We start from the raw sequence: 24,398 nt of genomic DNA, 5'->3' as shown, positions 1-24,398 counted from the left end.
GAATATATATTACATATCCGTTCAGTGTTTTTTAATTTGTTACTGTACGCTAGCTGAAACATGCACTTTTTATTCAAATAAAAGTTTGTACTGACAACAATTCATGTTTATGCAATACCAATAGTTTCTCCAGTAGGTGGCACCAAAACAACACTGAGTTAGACAAAGTTCTGGAAAAAATTTAATAGCTTTACAATAGACAAATGCACCATTGTCGTAATACAAAATAAATATGGTCAAAAACGTAAGCCTCTAACATGAGGTTTTCTGTAACAAGGAGTTTTCAATATGACAGATCACAAGCAGGTCCAAATCTCAGACAGAATATATGCTCATTAAGGATTTCAGTGCTGAATAAACTATACAAACAGCATAAAAAAATCCTAATTTGTCACTAATAGCATTTACAAAATTCATGAAATACGTAAACATCCCGTTTGAAGTGTCTCCTCGCTTGCATGTTCATTAGCATCTTAAGTCAATGTGAATTTAGAATTTATCTGTGCTGTGTTTGGGACGCGTGTCTCCTGCGGTGCTGTCTATAGCGCTGCAGCAGCTCTTTTTCGCTCTTGTGCTGTTGGCGCCTCAGGCCTGCAGGTTTAGGAAGATCTCCTCTGGATGGCTGCTCTCTGCTTCCTGAAAAACAAGTTTACGAAAACACATAAATCAAAAGACTTAAACATACCCTGCCAACCCCTTGTCCATTCTGAAAACACCAAAATTATGACCCATCCGGCAGGCATAGAAATTTGGACAAATCATACTGAGCACTGACATAAGCAGATGTGTGAAGCCATGTTACATCATGTTCATAAGATGGTTTAAATAATGAGGATTTACACTGCAAACAATCAGTTTCTTGAGCAATATTTTAATATTATTATAAAACAAAAACAACTAAAACTGGTGAAAAATAATAAGAATAATTTATTTATTTTCTTATTATTGTTTAGCATGGATATAAAACTACCTTTTAAAAGTTTGGGATTGGTAAGGGATTGGGTTTGGGGTTATTAAATATAAATTAACAACTTGCTGGCCACAACTTTTTAAGAGTAGTGTATATATTTAAAATAAAAAAAGTAGATACTTTAAAAAAAAAGAAAAGAAAAAGAGACTATTTATTTATATATTAAATTTAATGATTATCTAATTATAATAATAATCTCTCTCTCTCTCTCTCTCTCTCTCTCTCTATATATATATATATACCTATAATTTCTTGTTTAAATTTTACCATTAAATTTTAAGGATATTTAAATGTTAAAAAAAGAAGAGTTTTGGAATGGGAACAATGAACATTTGTGTTATTTATTATGAAATGACCAATTTTCTGCTGCTTGTTTACTATAATGACTAAATTGTGAGATAATTTGGAATATTTATACAATTATATATCCTTTTTTGCCTTTATTTAGATAGAAATATAGATTGGGCAGGAAGTGAAATAGGAGAAAGATCTAAAGATGAGCAAAATAAGATAAAAATAATCTAAAAATGTAAAAAACCTGACCTCTATATCTGTTAGCTACCCACTATTGTTCTAAAACTAATTACTAGTTATTGGTACTGACGTGTTTCGCAGTGTGGACCCTTCCAACCATGGCATTCACAGCGGTAGCTGCCATTCAGCAGCATACAGATGCCATCATTCATACAGGGGTTTGGACTGCACGGGTTAACAGGTTTCTTTACGTCTGTAGAAAGAGCATCAAGTTACAGAAAGCAGCACATGAAGAAAGATACATCAATATTTGTGCTCATTCATTCAGCACATTACCTGCACACACCATTTGTACCAGCACATCCTCAGAATATTTCAGGTCATCATATGAAGGCACAGAGATCATGTGATCCTCAGATCCGGCGATGCGGAAGAGAACTTCCTGCTGTATGTCCCCGATTCCAATCACAAACATTGATACTCCACTATCCCGGATCTTCTGAGCGGGCACCGCTGCATCTTCCGCACCCGTCCCATCAGTCAGAACCACCACTGCCTTGTTGACTCCAGGCCGTGCTCCTTTCCCAACTGTCAGGCTTTGAGAGAGAACATGGAGCAGAGCTGAACCTGTAGAGGCCTTACCACCCAGAAAAGCAGCATCTCCTACTGCCTTCAGCACAGCGGAGCCTGAGTCATACTTGTCCAGGTCAAAGACCGTGACGGGCCGTCTGCCATAAACCACCAGTCCCACCTGAGCCACATCACGGTTGATGTCAAACTGCACTGAGGTGCTTCGAACAAAGTCCTGAAGGTGGACGAAATTGTCCTTTCCTACACCGCTGGAGGCGTCCAATACAAAAACAAGGTCCAAAGCTTGACCCAGACAGCCTAGTGAAGACAAAAAGAACTTTAGAGTGAAAACTGAAAGAAACATTTACCCTAAATAACTTTTTTTTATTTTGGAAACTCTTTAAATATGAATTTAGTAATATTTTAATGCATTTGTATGCAAAGAGTGTAGTCAGAATGTGATTTACACATTCTGATATAATATACCAGTGTTTACAAACTACTTTTCATGGTGCTTTTTGTCTCTTTTGGCACTACAGTTGAAGTCAAAAGTTTACACACACCTTGTAGAATCTGCATTAGGAAATAATGCATTAAGAGCCGGGGGGTGAAAACTTTTGAAATTTGAAGATCAGAGTAAATTTAACTTATTTTGTCTTCTGGGAAACATGTAAGTATCTTTTGTAGTACTGCCCTGAAGGGCATGAAAACGAATAAAATATATGATATTTAGGCAAAATAAGAAAAAAGTACACATCTTTATTCCGTTCAAAAGTTTTCACCCCCCGGCTCTTAATGCATTGTGTTTCCTTCTGAAGCATCAGTGAGTGTTTGAACCTTCTGTAATAGTTGCATATGAGTCCCTCAGTTGTCCTCAGTGTGAAAAGATGGATCTCAAAATCATACAGTCATTGTTGGAAAGGGTTCAAATACACAAAAATGCTGAAAAAAAAAACAAAAAACAAAATGTGTGTGGGACCTGAAGAATTTTTCTGAAGAACAGCGGGCAGTTTAACTGTTCAGGACAAACAAGGGACTCATGAACAACTAACACTAAACAAAAACACAGCTGTGGATCATTCAGGTAACAACACAGAATCAAATGTATGTAAACTTTTGAACAAGGCCATTTTTATAAATTCAACTATTATTTTCTCTTGTGGACTATATGTAAACATCTTTTATGTGAAATATCTTATTTAGGTCAGTACTAAATAAAAAATAACATGCATTTTGTATGATCACTCTTATTTTGGTCAAATAATTAACATTTTGCAGATTCTGCAAGGTGTAAGTAAACTTTTGACCTCAACTATATGTTAATCAATATTCACTTAAATTGGATGGAAAACGCAGCTTTCACATTCTGCTAAACATTTTTTTTCACTTAAGAAAGAAAATGATGACTGACACCAAAGTGAACTACTCCTTGAAGGAACAACAATCTCAGATAAGCATTTTTGAGGACTTTACAGTGTTTAAAATGAAGAATTGTTTAGATATCTACCCTGGTTGTCAACACTGCAAATTTTGGCTCTTAGCTCTGGGATCTTTGCGCTCAGTCTATCAGGTGACTGATATGTAATGGTGCGCTGAGGGTTCCCTGTGATGTTGTTTATTTCAGCCCTCATCCCTTCTGGCGCTACACCGATGATGAAGATCTCCCTGTCCCGTGCGTACTTCGCTGGCTCCACCACAGCATCCGCCGACGGCGTTCCCGTGAGCAGCACTACCACTCGTGGCAAGTCGTCCTGAACATCAGCGAACACGGGTGCGCTCTGGAAGCCGTGGCGTGTGATGTATCGAAGGGCGTTTCCAGCCTTAGCCTGCCCACCCCGATACTGCATGCCCTCAACAGCCTGGATCAGCTTTGCCGGGTCTCTATGCCCCCCGATTTTGGCCTCGATCTTCACGTCACTTCCATACTGGGCCAACCCCATCTTCACAGGTGTGTCAGAACTCAGCACAGCCTGCATGAAACGCTTCAGGAAGGACTTGAACCGCAAGAAACCCTCCAGAGTAAGCGCAGAGGAGCCCTCGACAAGGAAGAGCACATCCACGGAGCAGTCGAAACTCAGAATGGGAGCTGGAAAAAGAGGATACGGTTAAGAGCCACTCTGATTGACATACATTTGGATCTAAAGAACATGCTTAACATACCACTTCTGCATTATCTCATGTTTATTTTAGAGTTTAGTTAAGATTATTTGAGACACAACCTTGTTAAAGGAAGAGAGGGGCGTAGGGACTCTACCCTCCATTAACACATGCAAAAATGCATTTACAAACAGCATAAACAAACAAAAAGATCCATCTCTCACTCTGCAGGTAAGTGGGGTCATCTGATCTAACCCTTGCCTGTGATGTCATTCACACTGACTGACAGAAGGAGGTTATGCATGTCATCACATTCTGATTGGCCGGAGGATTCTATGTCAGTGTTACAATGGAACTCATGGGAACTGATGATGGCTTCTGTCTCTGAATCTCATTTAGGAAACTTACCCCATCTTGAAAATATGTTTGTTTGCGTGGTCAAACGTGCATGTTTTTTATTGTTGAATAAATTTGTATTTTTGTTTTCTTTGCGCACAAAGAGTATTCTTGTAGCTTCGTAAAATTACGGCTGAACCACTGATGTCACATGGACCATTTTAACAATGTCCTTACTATGTTTTGGGGCTGAGAACATTTTAGTTACATTCAAAAAGCTCTTGGATTTCATCAAAAATATCTTAATTTGTGTTCCAAAGATGAATGAAGGTCTTACGGGTTTGGAACGACATGACGGTGAGTAATTAATCATTTTTAGGTGAACTATCCCTTTAAGATATGAATTTGACAGTTCAATTTCCCTGCACAAGGCAGTAAGTTAGCAAGGTTTCTGACTTGGAGGGCATTTGGAGATGAGAACAGAGTGCTATTAGCTCATAATTAGAGTGTCTCTTTCATCTGAAGGATGTAAGACCTCTAAGGTATATTTCAGTCAGCCATGACCTAGCCCGAAAGCTGACCCCCATTGTAACGTGAAACCATGAGCTGTTTATGACAACTCCCACCCACACACACATACACAATCCAACCAACCCCACCAAAACAAAACACACACCTCCCAGTGAACATGAGACTGAAACAGCTCATTAGATGCTGAGGAGTGTGGGAAGAGAAGCACATGAATGTGAACTCACCACAATTGGGGTCACTGCCGTAGCCCGCGGGACACTCGCAGCGGTACTTCTCTAGTCCCTCAGATATACACGTCCCACCGTTCTGACAGGGCTGAGAATCACAGGGGTCTGAAGATAGACGGGATCAATGATGTTTATCAGATTGTTAATTAAATATTCATTATTCAATATTCAGATTGTTAGGTCTTACCTGGACATATAGTTCGGTGACAGACAACAGGGTGTTGCCGGTAAACTTTGTTATATCTGTAAGATGATGCGAAAACCAGTTTCAGTACGCACGTCTGTTAAAGGATTAGTTCACTTTCAGAATTAAATTTTCCTGATAATTTACTCGTCCCCGTGTCATCAAAGATGTTCATGTCTTTCTTTCTTCAGTTGAAAAGAAATGTTGTTTGAGGAAAACATTCCAGGATTTTTCTCCATATAGTGGACTTAAGTGGTGGCCAACAGATTGAAGTTATAAATTGCGATTTGTTGCGATTTGTTGCAGCTTTAAAGGGTACTACATGATCCCAGCTGAGGAATAAGGGTCTTATCTAGCGAAATGATCAGTCATTTTCTAAAATAAATGAAATTTTCTATACTTTTTAACCACAAATGCTCATCTTGCACTAGCTCTGTGATGCGCATTCAAAGCGATGCGTCTTCACGCATTACATTATCACATTGAAAAAATCATGTGTGGTTAGTTCTTCGTCTGTGTACTTCGGTTCGTGTTTGACTTTCTTTGCACGTTCGCTTCGTAAATACTGGGTCGGTACTTATGTCACATAATGCAGGAGGTCAAGCTAGTGGAAGACGAGCATTTATGGTTAAAAAGTCTATAAATTGTAATTTTTTTTAGAAAATGACTAATCATTTTGCTAGATAAGAGCCTTATTCCTCAACTGGGATTGTGTAGAGCACTTTAAAGCTGCATTAAAACTGCAATTTGGACCTTCAATCCACTGGCCACCATTGAAGTCCATTATATGGAGAAAAATAATAGAATGTTTTCCTCAAAACCTTAATTTCTTTTCAGCTGAAGAAAGAAAGATATGAACATCTTGAATGACAGTGAGTAAATTACCAGGAAATTTTTAGTCTGGAAGTAAACTAATTCTTTAATGAACTTTGTTTTACCTCAGGCCATGAAACCATTTTTGTGAGTGTTAAAACAATTGTTTATTTGTTTGTTTATGTATTTAGCTAATAGCTAGCATAGTTATTATTAGCATTTTTTGGTAAATGTTTCTAAAAGACAATGTGAAACCAGTATCACATTTCTGTTAATGATCACCTGTATGTGTTACCTCAGGACATGAAACATCAAAATTATTCAAAAGCATCAAAATGATTCATTTTTTAAAAATATGTTTTGTAAAACAATACGAAACCAGTTTCAGGCCATATGTTTCTGTTAATGATCTTTTTTCGGTTTCACCTCAGGCTATGAAACTTAAATATGAGCCTGGGACACTTGAAAAGAACAAAAACACACAATGTGATACAATTCAAAACATAAGCTCAGACCTGAGGCATCTCTGTGACTAATGATCCATAGTGGTGCATAATGTGCATTAAAGGGACAGTTCACCCAAAAATGAAAACTCTGTCATTAATTACTCACCGTCATGTCATTCCAAACTCGTAAAACCTTTGTTCATCTTCGGAACACAAATTATAAAAATAATTGATAAAATCTGAGAGTTTTCTGGCACTGCATAAATAGCAATGCAACTAAAACATTCAAGGCCCAGAAAAGTAGTACGGACATTGTTAAAATAGTCCATATGACATCAGTGGTTCAACCTTAATTTTATGAAGCTACAAGAAGCTACTTTTTGTGAGCAAAGAAAACAAAAATAACGACTTTATTCAACAATTGAGCCTTGAACGTGTTAGTTGCATTGCTGTTAATGCACGGTCAGCAAGCTCTCAACAGAAAATGACAGAATTTTAATTTTTGGGTGAACTATCACTTTAAGAATGAGCTTTTTGGTCATTTTAACATAGTATAGTCAGACTTCAATTAGGCTGAAAGCATCAAGACCATTGTGTTTTGTTCCATCCATGTCATTTACCTGTAATGAGGGCAGAGGGATGTGTACGTTGAGTATCCCTTGGATCCCTTCCAGCACACAAAATTTCCCTGAAGCTCTTTGACCGTCTCCAGGGTTTTGTGAACACACGGGTAAGACTCCACTTTACACCCTGCAGATATTACAGCACAGGAAACATGACTTACTGTTCATAAACCTAAAATGGTGCTGTTGATTGAGTCACAGGTGAGTTTTTACCTGAAGGAACGGCAGTGCAAACGGATGAGGTGGTGAGGGTGGTGAGTAATCCGTTTATAGCATCACTGAAATGCTCTGCAAAGAACACATGAGTGTCTGAAGGGCTGCTGGCCAATTCACGGAGCTCTTCCCATCTTAGGAGAGAAAGACAAGGAAGGATTTAGCAGCTAATATGCTTTGTGAAAAGCACTATTCATAAAATAGCTTTTAGTTTCAATCCTTCAGAAATCATTGTAATGTGCTGATTTGCTTAAACATTTCTTATTATTATCATTGTTGATAATAGTTAAGATCTCAAACTTTTGAACAAACTGTCACAGTCAATTCCAGATTTATATTACAGAACACATGGCTGAGATATTTTGAGATGACAGAGCATATGGTGCTGCAAGAGCTCTGAGGGCTTTCATTCATCTAAATGTCACAGTAATTCACCCCAAACACACCACTGATACATTCCCAGCTGTTAGATACATCCATTAAGGTGAGTTTATCCACTAAGATTCCCTCTTCTTCCTGCACCTGTTGGAAAGTTGCCATAAAGCCTCAAGTAAAGAGAGAGCACAGGAATTATGCTATCTGCAGCCTAACCAACAGCGACAACACATCCAAGCTGTCAGCAGCCTTTTAGTGTACAATAACACACCTGTCAGTGAGACACTACTGTGTCTGAGAGCTGTCAGCAAATCAGTTCACTGACTAATAGCATTTGCAATATGACAGCACCTGTCTCTGCAAAATGCTTCAGAACAACCGCTAACAGAAAAGCACTGAAAAGTGTCATAATACTACCCTAACATTACCTATCCTAAATAATTACTATATTATTTTTCACAGTACTTGATGTACTATATGTAAATACTATGGTATACTCTCAGTAACGTGGTATTTACAGTATTAAAGCACCAAAGTATTACTGAAACCATCACAGAGGAGCATCTCTTTAAATGTATCCCTTTAAACCCATATTGTGTTTAAAGTTCCAGTAGTAATTCATTAGAATTTCTAGGGGTGCTAATAATTGTGGCCAATGTGTACTGGAGAAAAACATTTATTTTGTAATGTGTTTTTCCCCCCAATTTAATTTTTTTATGTCAATGAAAGGCCAGATTTTTGTGATCTTTGCCATTTTGCCACTGCCATTCAAAAGTTTGGGATCAGTGAGATTTTTCATGTTTTCTAAACAAGTCTTTTCTGCTCATCAAGGCTGTGTTTGTGTGATTAAAATATAGAAAAAACTGTAATATTGTGAAATATTATTGCAATTTAAAATAGTGGTTTTCTATTTTTAATAAACTTTAAAATATAATTTATTTCTGTGATGCAAAGCTGAATTTTCAGCATGATTACTCCAGTCTTCAATGTCACATGATCCTTCAAAAATAACTATAATATGCTTTTTTATTATCAATGTTGGAAAGAGTTGCGCTGCTTAATATTTTTTTGGAACCTGTGATAATTTTCTCAAGATTCTTTGATTGATAAAATGTTAAAAAGAACAGCATTCATTTTAAATAGAAATATTTTGTAACATACACTATCATTCAAAGTTTGGGGTCAGTACATTTTTTATTCTTTCTTTCTTTCTTTCTTTGAAAAAAATTTATACTTTTATTCAGCAAGGATGTGTTACACTGACAAAAAAAAGTGATAGCAAAGACTTATTTTGTTACAAAAGATTTCTGTTTTGAATAAATTCTGTCATTTTTAACTCTTTATTCATCAAAGAATTCTGGAAAAAGTATCATAGCTTCCAAAAAAATGTTAAGCAACACAACCGTTTCCAACATTGATAATAAATCAGCATATTAGAATGATTTTTGTGACACTTAAGAGTGGAGTAATGGCTGTTGAAAATTCAGCTTTGCATCACAGAAATAAATAATATTTTAAAGTGTGTTAAAATAGAAAACTTATTTTAAATCACAATAATATTTCATAATATTACTTTTTTCTGTACTTTTGATCAAATAAATTGAACTTTGATAAGCTTAAGGGATTTAAGAATTAAAAATTAAATCTTACTGATCCCAAAATTATTTACTTATATATTACAGGCTTCATTTCCTTTAAGCAAAATATAATTTCTTATTTCATGAGAAATGATTTTGGGGTGAAATATGACCCAAGATGTTCTTGACAGGCTTTGAGAAGTGGGTAATTAGAGATTTAAGGCTTTTATTTTAGTTACTGAAGTGAGTGTAAATGTTATGAGTTACCTGGGGTAACGGATCCCCACGGCAAACAGAATCACTCCAGACAGCTTGAGCTCTGAGGCGGCCAGCTGCACTGCCCCCTGGGACTTTCCGTCAGATAAGAGGATGACGACGCGTGGCACTGTGGAATTGCGTCCGCCGGAAAACCCCTTCCTCAGAACGAACTTCAAAGCCAGACCTGTCTGTGTGCTTCCACCTCTGAGCAACAGAAAGACACAGAATTACTTTATACATATAGCAATTTTCAGATTGAAGAGTCTAGAACATCAAAATAAACAGCTGCCACACATATCACTGTGAAATGATATTCTAGGCTTGTAAATCAGATACCCACAGCAGCACAGTCAGCACTGCACAATGAAGTGGATAGTCTGACAGGGAGTGTTCTTTGACTGCCTCTGCTCTAATCTCTTATTAATTTAACTACAGCGGGCCCTCAGAAGTCTTGGGATAACACAGAAGCCTTTAGTTCCCTTCACTGCACTGTGTCCTTAATGCACCCCTCATGATGAAATCTAAACCAATTACAGCACTCTCAGGTTCACGCTGGCTGCAGCTTTATCTTTGGGTTGACTTCTTTCCAGTGTTAATGCATTCTCAGACCTTCATAAATTGACACTTGATACATACATTTGGAGGTAACAGTTAGCTAGCCAGTTGATTAACCAAACACAATGTAAGAACGATAATCTCACTTGTTTTTTACGACACAGAATGTGGTCCAAAAATCTAGAAAAATGTAGGATTCAAAATCAAAGAAATGGTTTGAGGATTCATGGAAAATAGGGGTCGACCAATTATCGGCCTGGCCAAATTATCATTGCCGTTATTACGCATTTTTATAATCATCAGTATCGTCATTTTCAGAACCGATTTGCCAATAAAATATTTTACAAGCATTTAAAGAAAGTTTTTGTCAAAGCTCTTGTTATTCTTAATTCTGACATTATTTTTCATTTTTACACCAGACATACATATATCAGTTCAAAATATTGGTTATCGGTCTACTTGTTCTTTAATAATCGGTATCGGCATTGGCTCCGCATTTAAAGAAAGTTGTTATCAGAGCCCTTGTTATTCTTAATTTTGACATTATTTTTTATTTTTACACCAGACATATATATTGGTTTGAAATATCGGTTATCGGTCTGCTTGTTCTTTAATAATTGGTATCGGCATCGGCTCCGTATTTAAAGAAAGTTGTAATCAGAGCCTTTGTTATTCTTAATTTTGACATTATTTTTCATTTTTACACCAGACATACATATATCAGTTCAAAATATCGGTTATCGGTCTACTTGTTCTTTAATAATCAGTATCAGCATCGGCTCTGCACTTAAAGAAAGTTGTTATCAGAGCCCTTGTTATTCTTAATTTTGACATTATTTTTCATTTTTACACCAGACATATATATTGGTTCGAAATATCGGTTATCGGTCTACTTGTTCTTCAATAATCTGTATCGGCATCGGCATCGGCTCTGCATTAAAAAAAAGTTGTTATCAGAGATCTTGTTATTTTTACTTTTGACATTATATTTCATTTTTACACCAGACACACATATCAGTTAAAAATATCGGTTATCGGTCTACTTGTTCTTTAATAATCAGTATCGGCCCTGCTTTTAAAGAAGTTTTTTGTCAGAGCCCTTGTTTTTCTAAAATTTTACAACATTTATATCGGTTCAAGATATTGGTTATCTACTTGATCTGTTATAATCAGTATCGGCCCTGAAAAACACATATCGGTCTACTTCTAATGAATAATGTAAATCTAATAATGATGTACAATTAGATAATATTTAAGATTCAACACTGTTTCAAGGTCACCAATCAAACAAGCAAATTTGTGACACTGACCTTGTGATCTCCTTTATACAGAAGATCAGATCTTGTTGTAAACTGTTATACTGATAATATTATTTTGTAATTAAAGTATCTGTAGTGAAAAGTAGATAAAAATGTGAAATAAGTATTTTCCCTAAATATATTACACACAGAATCTTATATAAATATGAAAAACTGAACACGCATGAAACTGTTGATTAGGAGTTGATTAGGAAACTGTTTTAGGAATTGAAACCAAATCACAATGTAAGAACGATAATCTCACTTGTTTTTTCTCATTTGTCACAGAATGGGATCCAAAAATCTAAAAAAAACAGTAAAAATTTAGGATTCAAAATCAAATTTAAAGCCTTTAAAAATTATTTTATGGTATAAGGATTCATGAAAAAATAGGGGTCGACCGATTATTATCCTGGCTGAATTATTGGCACTGATATTGAGCATTTTTATAATTATCAGTATCGTCCATTTTCAAAACTGATTTAAAAAGCATTTAATAACTTGTTTTTGTCAGAGCTCTTGTTATTCTCAATTTTGACATTAATTTTCATTTTTACACCAGACCTATATATATATCGATTCAAAATATCGGTTATCGGTCTACTTGTTCTGTAATAATTAGTAAGAGCATCAGCCCTGCATTTAAAAAAAAGTTTTTATCAGAGCCCTAGTTATTTTTAATTTTGACATTAATTCAAATTTTTACCCCAGACATATATATCGGTTCAAAATATCAGTAAAATTATCAGTCCACTTGATCTAATCGGTATCGGCATCAGCCGAATGTAAATCAAAGAATGATGTAAAATGAAATAATATTTACGATTATACATATATATATATATATATATATATATATACACACAGGTAAGTTTCAATATTCTAAGAGTAATTCTGATAACTGTAAGTCATCTTTTGTGTTGTTATTTTTTTAAATTACCATTAAAGGCTGTAAAACATCATCCTAACATTATCATTGATACTATTTAATATGCAATATTATACATAATATTATACATAATTATATAATATTTAGCATTTTTCACTTTTTTATGTATTTATCTATGTTTGCATGTACAAAATATAGTTTCATGGGTGACTAGTGAATAACAACTACATTTTTCACTGTCACCACCACCTGACAATACTCCTTTATCCTGTGCTGAAATACATGATCTCCTATATCCTACAAGGATACTGACTTAGAGCCAGTTGAGACGCAGGCATGTGCACAGCTGGGATTCTCTCCATCATTTTCGCTAACAGTTGTTCAGCTAGACAGACAAGTGGTGATATTTTCATAGAGTGGGAATCAGAAACGGTAATTTCACAGCCTGTCGAGGAAGATGTGGTATGTCCTGACTGGGTGATGAGGTTCAGGCCAGCTGTGTGCTTACAGTGTAATTCAGCTACTAGTCATTACAGATCCCTTCACAGTACACCCTTCACCACAAAAACCATTAATTCAACCTCATCAAGCCGTCTATCACGCCACAGCACACTCAGACACACTTGCACACACATGTTGAGAGTGTAATGTAAACAGAAGTCCGCCAGGTCTGTGTTGACATAGTCTCGAAGATATAAAATGGAGTGAGGTATTTCTCATCTTCCACAGGAAATGCAAAAGCCTGACAGACACACAATAACAGTAATCTCTGTACCTATAGTGGATTTTCTTCATCTTTTTCTTCAGTTCCTCTTTGCTGTTATAGGAGTCTAGACTGATTTCCAGCTTTGGCGTGGAACCAAATTGAATCACGCCAACTCGCACCTGCCCAAAACAGAGAATGACGTTTAAACATCACAAACAGGAAAAGGAAATGTTTTTATTGAACATAACGATAGAATAAATTGCAGTAAAACACTGTAAAAAATAATTTAGTTTTTTAGTTTTAATATTTTTTGTTTTGCTATTTGAGAAATTAATGTTTTTCATGTGATTTTTTGTAATTATTTGTGAAATTTAATAGCAATTTCTCAGTGAAATTGTTTCTACACCTACACCGAGGTGGTTATATCTCGCAGGTGTGATTTGTTTTCCTCAGAATTGCTAGTTTATATCTTGTGAGTTATCAAGTCAGCATTGTGAGACATAAACTTACAATTCTGAGAATATATCAGTCTTTCCCCCCCTCAAAATTGTATTTTATAACTCACAATTGCAAGTTTATCTCACAATTCTGCGAACAAGTCAGATTTGTGAGATACAAACTCGCATTTGCAAGAAAAAAGACAAAATTGTGAGTTTATATCATGCAATTCTGACTTCATAACTCTCAACTGTGTGCTTATATGGTGCAATCCTGAGGGAAAAATCAGAATTGCAAGGCACAAACTCTCAGTTGCAAAAAAAAAGTCAATTGTGAGTTTATATCTTGCAATTCTGACTTTATAACTCGAAATTGCGAGTTTATATCATGCAATTCTGACTTTATAATTCGCAATCGAGAGTTTATATGATGCAATTCTGAGGGAAAAAGTCAGAATTGCGAGATACAAAGGCATATTTGCGAGAAAAAGAATCAGAATTGTGCTTTTATCTTTCAATTTTGACTTTATAACTCGCAATTGCGCAAAAAAGTCAGAATTTTAAGTTTGTATCACCCAATTCTGAATTTATAACTTGCATTTGCAAGAAAAAAAAAGTCTGAATTTTTAGTTTATATCATGCAATTCTGACTTATAACTCGTAATTGTGAATTTATATCATCAAACTCTCATTTCCGAGAAAACAAGTCATAATTGAAATTTTATCTCCCAGTTCTGACTTTATTTCTCACAACTGTGAGTTTATATCACGGAATTCTTTATAATTCACATTATCACAAAGTCTGAATTTTGAGCTAGTATCACAGAATTCTGACTTTATAACTCACATTTGTGAGAAAAAATAAGAATTTTGAGTTTACATCACGCAATTCTGACTTTATGTCTCGCAATTGTGACTTTATATCATGCAAATCTAAGAAAAAAGTCAGAATTGTGAGATAAAGTCGCAATAACCTTTTTTTTATTTTTTATTCAGTGGTGGAAACAGGCTTCCATACTGATCTCTGTAGATCAAGAGTTGCATAATAAAATAGTAGACTGTATGCATAAAATAATAATAGATACAGCACAGTAGATTGAAACGTTGACTAAATAATGACAGTTTTTCAATTTTGGGAGAACTTTATGCAATCTGACCTTGTCTGTGCTGACATCAAGAGCCTCACACAACTTCAACACGTAGTGGCGGGACCGTTCAAACCCTCCTTTCCCAACGCTGTAGGAGCTATCCATCACAAAGAGAATATCCATCGCTGTGGAGCACTGCATCACTGACCACACACAGGAAAAAACACAAAGCTTATTCATCTGAACTTCACCTTTAGCCACTGAATGGTCACTAATGTATAGTATTAGTCCATGCAACACTTACACATTCACATAAACACTGGCCTGTATTTGACACACTTAAGCAGCTCAAAGGTCGCCTGTGGCATGTTCTAGCACAGATAAATACTTACAAACACATTACAGCAAGTTTGTGCTAGTCAACTGGCTAAATTATAATCCATGTAGCTGTCATGTCAGAACCCGCCGCCTGTCATAAAGAAGATGATTAGACAGAGACGGCATGCCGCTGTCTGTAACAGCACACACACTTTTAGCTATCCAAATGAGGACACAACATAGACTTCTTTTGTTTTTATGTAACACTAAATATAATTTCTAGAAGACAACTTCTGAGGGCAATTTTGCCCTTAAATTATAGGTAAGCAAGCGCACAAACTCTCACAGGCTTTCCATGTCTCTGCGGAGTCATTCCTTCAGACATTCAACATGAAACTAAACCCTCTCTTAACAAGTAAACACAGGTTACTCTCTCACACATTTACACAGACACATATTGGCAGTAGATCAGTGGTTCCTCACACAGACAGACACAAATTCTTCTTTTCTAGAAATACTTTCAAAGCTGTCCATCTACACTACAGAGCTGCTTTGTAAATGTTTGAGGATTTATCACCTGATTTTCTGAATGAGAAAGAAAAAAAGTCAACACTCACTTTCTCCAGCAGCGTTTATCTTCATAATGGTTTCAAGATCCGTTTGCATTTCCTGCACAGAGGAAATGGACCAAACTATGAAGAAAGAGATACTGACATTAGTAGAGTTAGTAGATAGTAGTTAGTAGACAGCAAAAAACCTATCAAACAATCTGAAATTTAAATTAGACACAAATTGAATTTTCAAAAAAGGTTACAAACTATTTTAGGATCAATAAGGTTATTTTAAAAACAATTATGCACCATTCCTAATTAAAAAGTTAACTTTAATAATTTTATGAAAATCTGACAATAAATAAATGCGTAAATAAATAAATAAATAAAAATTCATTAAAGAAAGAGAATCACACTAAATACATAATTAAATAAGTAAAAATATGAATATTTCATAAATTTAATAAATGTCAAATAAAATGTCAAATTTAATGATGATTTTTAAAATAGTTTTTAAAAGTTTATAAATGGATAAAACTGACCAAGAATGACACAAAATCACCCCAAACCACTCCAAAATCAAAAGAAATAAATTAGACACATTAAAAAAATATATATTTTTAAGAACAATAAGGTTAAAACAATTAAGCACAATTTCAAATCCTTGTACTGTAAATGTAATGGGAAAAAAATCTCATTCCCATTGCTGTAACAGAAAAAATTATTAATTATTAAAATGAGTGTTTATGGCTAATTTGTGTTTTTTTATGCTTATTTCTATTAATATTTCTAAAAGGTTAACTGTAATAGTTTTATAAAAATGTTAAATGTCAAAAATGTCAATCACACTTATAAATAAATAAAAAAATCATGCTAAATAAATAAATATTTCATAAAATAATAATATATAAAATAAATGTATTTAATTAATAAATAAACATTTCATAACATAAAAGTTTCTGGTTTTAAAAATCTTTTTTAAAAATTAAAAAAAAAAAAAAAAATTTCAAAAGTTTATAAACTAATAAAACCGACCAAGAATGGGCCATATTCAAAATCAAAAGAATATACATTTTTTTAGAAAATAACTGACCCCTTCGCTAGATAAAACCCTTAATTCCCTTGAATCTACATTAGAACTGCAATTTGGATCTTCAACCTGCTGATCCCCGTTGAAGTCCACTATATGGAGAAAATTCCTGGAATGTTTTCCTCAAAAACCTTTTTATTTATTTATTTTTCGACAAATATTGCATTTCAATAATAAAAATGTGCTGGACTGTCATGAAAGTAATGCAAATACACTTCAACACCTAAAACTTTTTCAGGTGAAATGTGACCTGGACATGTTTTTGGTGTTACTGACCCAGGTACTCCCTCAGGCACTGTCAAAGTCAACAACAGCTTACACAAATGAGTCATTTGAGCAAAACTTCTAGATAGCTGAGCCGACCTCTGCCCCCAAGACACAGCTCCGCATGAAACTCTCTAAACACCCTTCAGAGGGGACTAATTCAGAACGATTGGCATTCCAGCAACGCCCACTGGACGTGAAGAGAGCGGTCAGGCTGTCCCGGCCCGTGTTTGCCGCTCGAGTGAGCAGGGTTCAGAGCGACGTGCTCTCTCATGCATACAATCGCTGATTGAGAGGCAGGGGCCATGTGAACAGCCCAGGGCAGAGACGAGAGTGAAGTCCCTCCGTAACACTCCTGTGGAGTGGAGTGCGCTTGGGAATCACATACTTTAATTATGTGCTATTGTCTCCTAACACTCATGCCATCATGAGGAGGGCCACTCTCAGCACCTTTCCATGGTAACAGGCCTCGGCCTAAGAAACCTGCAGGACCTCACGCGGGGGATGAGAGGCCGGGGGTGTCAGGGCAAAACTATGAGGCCACAGAATGTTAATGGGTTAATTCCACTGACGGTGGAGGTGAATACAGATCTGGATTGTTCAGAATCACTGCTATTCTCACAAGAATTCCAGAACATAAATAACACATTATTTTTAGACGACAATTATGTTCCATTAGAGGATTCTAGAGTTCATAAATTTCCTGATAATTTTCTCACCCCAATGTCATCCAAAATGTTCATGTCTTTCTTTCTTCAGTCGAAAATAAATATTTTTAAAGGAAAACATTCCAGGATTTTTCTCCATATAGTGGACTTCAATGGGTGCCAACAGGTTGAAGGCACCCTAAAGGCAGACATTAACATCTTGGATGACACTGGGGTAAATTATCAGGAATTTTTTATTCTGGAAGTGAACTTATCATTTAACTACTAAGTTCAAACTGTTAATGTAAAGCTTGTTAAAACCATGAGGTTTTATCATTTTGTTTCAATATGCAAGTGTGCACTTGTACATCTAAAGGAGAAAGGAAAGACCTGATAACCCTTGAAAGGGGATGTCTTGTTATTTTCCTATGATAGATGACTAGCATCAGTGATGTATGGCTCTCAGCAAGCCAAATAGTACTAGGTCATGGTGAATCTTCGCTCAAACCCTGTGGTGATCCTCTCTGACAGGCTGCACTGTGGAACCAGGAGACATTTTATTGCCTGATTTTAGCGGACTGAAGGACTAAATCCCTTCTCAGATTTATGCCATATGTCCAGGAACGTAATGGGAAAATACTTGAGGTACACGCGTAGATATCTCAATTCAGAAACAGAAACCAACAAAATCCACACAGTCAAAGAGCCAAAAAAGTATAATAACAATAATGTAAAATAAATATTATAAACAGAAACACATTACAACAGCTTCACATCTACAGTCTGATAAAACCTATTCCTCAGACATTTTTAAAAATGAAGGCTCCAAAGGGGTGTTTATGCAGTGATGCCATAGCATAGACAAACCGTTTTTGGTTCCTCAAAGAACCTTTCAGTGAACAGTTCTTAAAAGAACCATTTTGAAGAACATTTGAAAAATCTAAAGAACCCTTTTCCACTATAAAGAACCTTTTCTGCATTTGAGAGGTTCCATGGATGTTCAAGGTTCTTCATGGAACCATTGAAGAACCTTTGTTTTTACAAGTGCAGGGCAAATGCTGTAGAAGTTAGCATGTTTGTTGAGTAATAAACTCAAAATTTCCTAGATGAGGGCTATAATGAATTATTAAATATCTTAATTTGTTTTCCGAAGATGAACAAAGGTCTTGTGGGTTTGAAACAACATGAAGGTGAGAAATTAATGACAGAATTTTCATTTTTTAGTGAACCATCCCTTTAATGTGTTTGACTTTGGCGGAGTAAATCTGCTACACTGCTGCTGCTGAGACTTGCTACTGTATGTAAGAAATACTGATGCTGCACATACACTGTAACATACATGAAATTACCCCCATATATAACATAGAAAAAAACTACCCTGTAGCAGACCTATACAGGTGGAGCCGGGGAGGGTGAAGGGTTGCTGCAACTGCTACAGCAAGCACTAGCTGAGTATTTGAATGTTGAGCATCAAGCTCATTGGCTGCTGATGTGAAAAGAAACCAATCAGCTGTGCCATGTGAATAATGATGTCAATATGTCAGATTGAGATAGAACCTATCGATGTGTCCGATCTAGAGTTTCATGACAGAGCTTTGTATTTGTATTTGCACAAAACCAGTCATAAGTAGCATGGGTATATTTGTAGCAATAGTCAAAAATACACTGTATGGGTCAAAATTATTGATTTTCCTTTTATTACAAAAAACATTGGAATATTAAGTAAAATCATGTTCCATGAAGATGTTTTGTAAATTTCCTACCATAAATATATTAAAACTTCATTTTAGTAATATGCGTTGCTAAGAACTTTATTTGGACAACTTTAAGCTGATTTTCTTAATTTTTTTTTTTTGCACCCTCAGATTCCAGATTTTCAAATAGTTGCATCCCAGTCAAATAATGTCCTATCCCAACAAACTATACATCAATGAAAAAACTTATTTATTCAGCTTTCATGATGTATAATTTCATATATAACATCTCTCACTAAGTCACTAAGCATAACACATTTCTAAAGTAGAATTGCACAATTAAAAAAAAATAAATAAATAAAAAAAATAAAATAAAATGGCACCACTTCTTACCTTGGCCAAACAGGAGCATTAGAAGGAGATGCAGCTGGCTACTAGAGGACATTTTTAATCCCTGAAATATGAACAAAACAAGAATCAATTACAACTGAGGTCTTGCAGGAAGTCTTTGAAGAGGCCAACTACTGAGCAAGTGTACCAAAAAAACCTTGAGAATGCTAACAAAGACAAAAGCAGCTGTGAGTGAGACTATCAGGGAAAACAAATTTGGGAGATAAGGATTTCTTGGAATTTCACTCATGAGGTTAGTGGGGCAGCAATTTTTATTGACCCTCTGGGGCACTGGTTGGACAAGCAAGGAACATGGGATGGGAAAAAAGCAGGCTGACCGAAGGCTATTTTAAAATCAAACCCAACCAACTAATGGCAGACAGATTAAGGTAGCAGTAGGCTTGCACCCTTACGCATAATAAAATGACTAACAGAAGTGACTCATGACAAAATCTTGACTCACTAAATCTCTATGGGTGGGCCACTTGTCCACTGAGCCCAATGAGTAGGTATTACAGGGCCCCAAACATTGTTTCTAGCTGTCTCCATGATAGCGGGCAAGCTCAAGTCTAAGCCAGCCAAACTGTCGTCACATCAGACTAATCATTTACCCGTCTGTGTTTTGAGAAAAGTGGAGGGAGAGCCCAGTGATGTGTGGAGAAAACAGCATGATACTGTTCATCTCAGATTAAGTCACAAAATCCTCCTGCACCACATTCCCAGAACTAAGGTCAAAGTTGACGTCTTTAAGAGCCAAACTTTATTATTAAATTAAACATGTTGACAAATGCCAACTGGCGCACCAGACAGGAGAATTACTCACCGCTATGGGTCAGTGGATTCAATCTCAACGCCTACTTGTTCTGCTCTGCAATCAAAGTCAAACCAACAGCCAACGTTTAAAATAAAAAAGAAGCTTATCAGAGAAATAAATTATATATTCAAATAAAAGTATATTAAAACAAATAAAAGTTATTTTAAATACCAACAATATTTCACAATATTACTCCTGGATTTCTGTAGGCTCCCTTTTGAATACAAGCTGTATAGAAATCATTGGAATCATAGACATAACACAACTTAAAGACACTATACTAACACACATCATGGCTATTTCCTGTTTACAAACCTTCCTGATGGTAGTCTTTGTAGTTGAAAATACAGATAACAGTACAAGTCTATAAATCTATTCAGGCTAGTGTGCATTTGGTGGAATCTTTTCTTCAAATGTGTTTGAGAGGCATTTAAAGAGGACAAGCGAAATGTGTGTGTGTTATGTCTGCGCCGTTGTATCTGATTGGTCCGGTTCCAGGTGTTAAGAGTAGTTTTAAAGGCAGAGTGGTTATCAGTTTTGGAATGAAATGAAGTGAGCATTGAAGCAATCGTGAGCTGTGAAGTCACTCTTTGATCGTCTCGCTCACGGTTGGACTTCTAAAGATACCCACAGAGCACCACTCAAGAGAGGAACTTTTAGGAATGCCACCTGACATTCTTAAAGATAGAATCTGTTTTGTAAAGAATCAAATTTAGCAAACTGAGAGAGAGAGTTTTGGACAATTCAGCCACACAAGACTCTTTAGAAAGCTGGACTACAGTTGTCGAAGGGAACCTGATAAAATCTTGCCCTGATAAGGTGCATTTCCTGCCTGTGAATGAACAGCAGGAAGCAGACAGCACTTGTTCAGGTGCCATTTAAAAGATCCTTCTTTGAGGCTGATAATCATCTGGACTCTTTAAGCACCTCACAACCCTGCCATACGATAACCTTGACTAACAACCCGTCTCGGTCTGTGTATCAAGTGGAGCCGTCTAGAGCCAGAGCAACCCAGTAAGAGCACTTGCTCTCCTAATTTTGTATTCCCAATTTTATACATTCCTCGCTGGTCTAAGCTTTCACTTTAATTATTTCCTACTTTATCTATGAACAACTTCTAACACAAGTTGCCCTAACTCAGAGGTTTTCAATCTTTTGAATGCTGTGGAACATGATCACCCTTAGTCGGTGCTGATAGTTTTGTGAGCATCGCACCGACATATGGCGCAGTTGTGCTTTGGGTGTCTCGAGTTCGAATCCCACCTTGTGGACCTTTCCCAATCCTGCCCCCATCTTTCTCTCTCCCACTTGCTTCCTGTCATATCTCCAACTGTTCTATCCAGAAAAATGCAATGCTGCAAAAAAATATATATCAAGCACCCTTGTATGAGGGTGCGATATAATCTGTTTTTATGCTATATATTTGTATTTAAATCAATTTGTCTCTGTAAACTTTCCCCCAAATCGCCATACAGACCCCCAGTTTGAAAATCCCTACCTTAACCAGTATCTACAGTTGCGGTCAAAAGTTTACATACACCTTGCAGAACCTGCAAAATGTTAATTATTTTAACAAAATAAGAGGGATCATACAAAATGCATGTAGTTTTTTATTTAATACAGACCTGAATAAGATAATTTAAATAAATACATTTAGTTGTAGTCCACAGGAGAAAATAGTTGTTGAATTTATACAAATGATCCTGTTCAAAAGTTTACATATGGTTAATTCTTAATACTGTGTTATTGCCTGAATGATCCACATCTGCATTTTTTTTTTTTTTGTGATTTAGTGAGTTGTTCATGGCTGTATGATTTTGAGATCCATCTTTTCACACTAAGAGCAAGTGAGGGGCTCATATGCAACTATTACAGAACATTCAAACACTCACTGATGCGTCAGAAAGAAAATCAATGCATTAAGAGCCGGGGGGTGAAAACTTTGAACTGAAAGACAACACAAGGTACATTTTTCTTATTTCGCCTAAATGTCATTTCCATTTAGTACTGCCCTTTAGAAGGTACAGAAGATACTTACATGTTTCCCAGAAGACAAAATAGATTAAATTTACCCTGATCTTAAAATTCAAAAAGTTTTGACCCCTGGATCTTAATGCATTAATGGATCTTAATTTTCTTCTGAAGCATCAGTGATCGTCTGAACCTTTTGTAATAGTTGCATATGAATCCCTCAGTTGTCCTCAGTGTGAAAAGATGGATCTCAAAATCACAGTCATTGTTGGAAAGGGTTCAAATACACAAAAATGCATGCTGAAAAACCAAAACATTTGTGGGACCTGGAGGATTTTTCTGAAGAACAGCAGGCAGTTTTAACAACAGTATTAAGAATCAAGTGTATGTATACTTTTGAACAGGGTCATTTTTTATAAATTCAACAATTATTTTCTCTTGTGGACTATATGCAAACAATAAGCAAAATATCTTATTCAGGTCAGTACTAAATAAACAATAACATGCATTTTGTATGATTCGTCTTATTCTTACTTCGTCTTGGTAAAATAATTATGCAGATTCTGCAAGGTGTGTGTAAACTTTTGACCTCAACTGTAGGTAGTTCCTATGCCACAAAGTCAAACCTAAAAAACATTCTAGCTTCATGCATAGCAATCCACAGTTCCAATAACCTCTGAGTCACTATAAATCCACCGAAAACCATTTAATCAAATCAGTATCTTTTTAAACTGTAAGCCACATCAACCTTCATACTGTTGTATGATATTTTTAAACATGCTAAATATATTTATTAGGCATTGAAGTGCTTAAAAGGCAAAGCTTGTTAATGGACAAGACACAGGTGTATGCAGCTGCTTGATCCCTATGCAGGGAGCAAATGACCTGAGCGACACTAGACTCTCTTATAATCACAGTAAATGAGAAGAGAAGCTGAAGATGAAAGGACAACGCATTTAGGTGCCTCCTTCTGAGTTACTAAGGTGGTCCTATTTAAGGCTCACTTATTAAAACTAATTTGACAACTCATTTGTATAGACTTTTTTTTTTTCTAAGCATCAAAACATTATTGGTTAAAAATATTTAAAAAAATTTAGAATCATATAAATGCTTTGATGTATTTGCTGCATAGACGCATTCATTAGCATTAATTCAAGACAACTTGACTGTCCTATCCAGTGACGTCACTCATGTAGCCACTATTATCTAAAATCTAAACTTTTATCAACTTAATATTAAGCGTAATTTAGATGCAATTTGCATATTACATTCCTTCATAGAGAAGTCAGTCCAAAACCTATTACACTAATATTTAGTCTACTCAAATCCACCTTGCTCATTTTGCTCCTTTCCGTTGTCGCACAACGTTGTTTGCAAACAACACGACTACCTATTTTTCTAGACGTTTTTGATTTCAGTAATGAAGTCGATTTAATACAGTGAAAATAAACAACATATTTCGTTACAATAATTTCTCAATGCGTAAAATGACGCTCAGTTAAACTTTTGACGCAATCTACCATCTCTGCATCGACCACTTTGCGCTTAAGGTTTCCGAATAACAAGACTTTATTTTACAGAAACCTTCAAACATTTCCAAATAAAGATGGACAAATTAAAAACACTGAAAACTCGTAAATGTCTCACCTCTTAATGACACAACCGTCCTGTTCTCGTCGCAGGTACTGAAGTGTCAGAGTCTCTCCAGTGCTGTACCTCAGTGGTGAACAGAAGAGGGTGCTCTGCTCTGCTACTTCCGTACTGGCTTCATTCTCAATTCAACTCACACTACAGATCTCTTATCAAGCCAAGACTCGAAATTCTCTTAAGATATTACCGTCTCGTTCACGTTCATAGCATCTTTCTCCATACAACGTAACTTTATTGGTAAACTAGCTGTGCTCCACAAAAGTAAGTCAGTCAGTCATACTGGTTTGGATCATGAGGTGAATAAATAACAGTAAACAGTTTTTCTGTGTGAAAACTGTTACC

General features: G+C 35.9%; 1 protein-coding gene across 4 annotated transcripts; it reads right to left on the bottom strand.

The window, feature by feature from the left end:
* Nucleotides 1–22: 22 nt before the first annotated feature.
* On the bottom strand, nucleotides 23–24,384 carry vwa2 (von Willebrand factor A domain containing 2). 4 transcript variants are annotated; one of them, XM_051124401.1, is made up of 15 exons: nucleotides 24,054–24,382; nucleotides 20,445–20,489; nucleotides 19,625–19,685; nucleotides 15,603–15,677; nucleotides 14,737–14,870; nucleotides 13,212–13,321; nucleotides 9,704–9,898; nucleotides 7,485–7,618; nucleotides 7,269–7,398; nucleotides 5,393–5,448; nucleotides 5,203–5,310; nucleotides 3,522–4,100; nucleotides 1,781–2,332; nucleotides 1,575–1,697; nucleotides 23–636 (listed from the first exon to the last, which is right to left on the bottom strand). In XM_051124401.1, exons 3-15 carry the CDS (start codon nucleotides 19,674–19,676, stop codon nucleotides 497–499), a joined length of 2,388 nt encoding a protein of 795 aa, XP_050980358.1. In that variant the 5' UTR covers nucleotides 19,677–19,685; nucleotides 20,445–20,489; nucleotides 24,054–24,382; the 3' UTR covers nucleotides 23–496. The 4 variants fall into 4 exon arrangements, with proteins under 4 accessions (XP_050980358.1, XP_050980359.1, XP_050980361.1 ...); XM_051124402.1 differs by having other exon boundaries at nucleotides 20,445–20,484; nucleotides 24,054–24,075; XM_051124404.1 differs by lacking the exon at nucleotides 1,575–1,697 and having other exon boundaries at nucleotides 24,054–24,384.
* Nucleotides 24,385–24,398: the final 14 nt, after the last annotated feature.

The sequence above is a fragment of the Labeo rohita genome, chromosome 12 (genome assembly GCF_022985175.1).
Source record: "Labeo rohita strain BAU-BD-2019 chromosome 12, IGBB_LRoh.1.0, whole genome shotgun sequence".
Taxonomy (NCBI): domain Eukaryota; kingdom Metazoa; phylum Chordata; class Actinopteri; order Cypriniformes; family Cyprinidae; genus Labeo; species Labeo rohita.
The sequence above is the reverse complement of the archived record's forward strand: the minus strand, read 5'-3'. Positions and strand labels throughout refer to the sequence as shown.

What these genes read in the sequence shown, in the direction of transcription:
- vwa2 (XM_051124401.1), bottom strand. Translation starts at nt 19,676, where the DNA reads ATGTCCTCTAGTAGCCAGCTGCATCTCCTTCTAATGCTCCTGTTTGGC. An exon ending in ATGAAGAAAATCCACTATAG is followed by an intron (nt 9,899 to 13,211) that starts GTACAGAGATTA and finishes TCTGTTGCTCAG; the next exon opens with AGGTGGAAGCACACAGACAG. An exon ending in GTGGGGATCCGTTACCCCAG is followed by an intron (nt 7,619 to 9,703) that starts GTAACTCATAAC and finishes TTCTCTCCTAAG; the next exon opens with ATGGGAAGAGCTCCGTGAAT.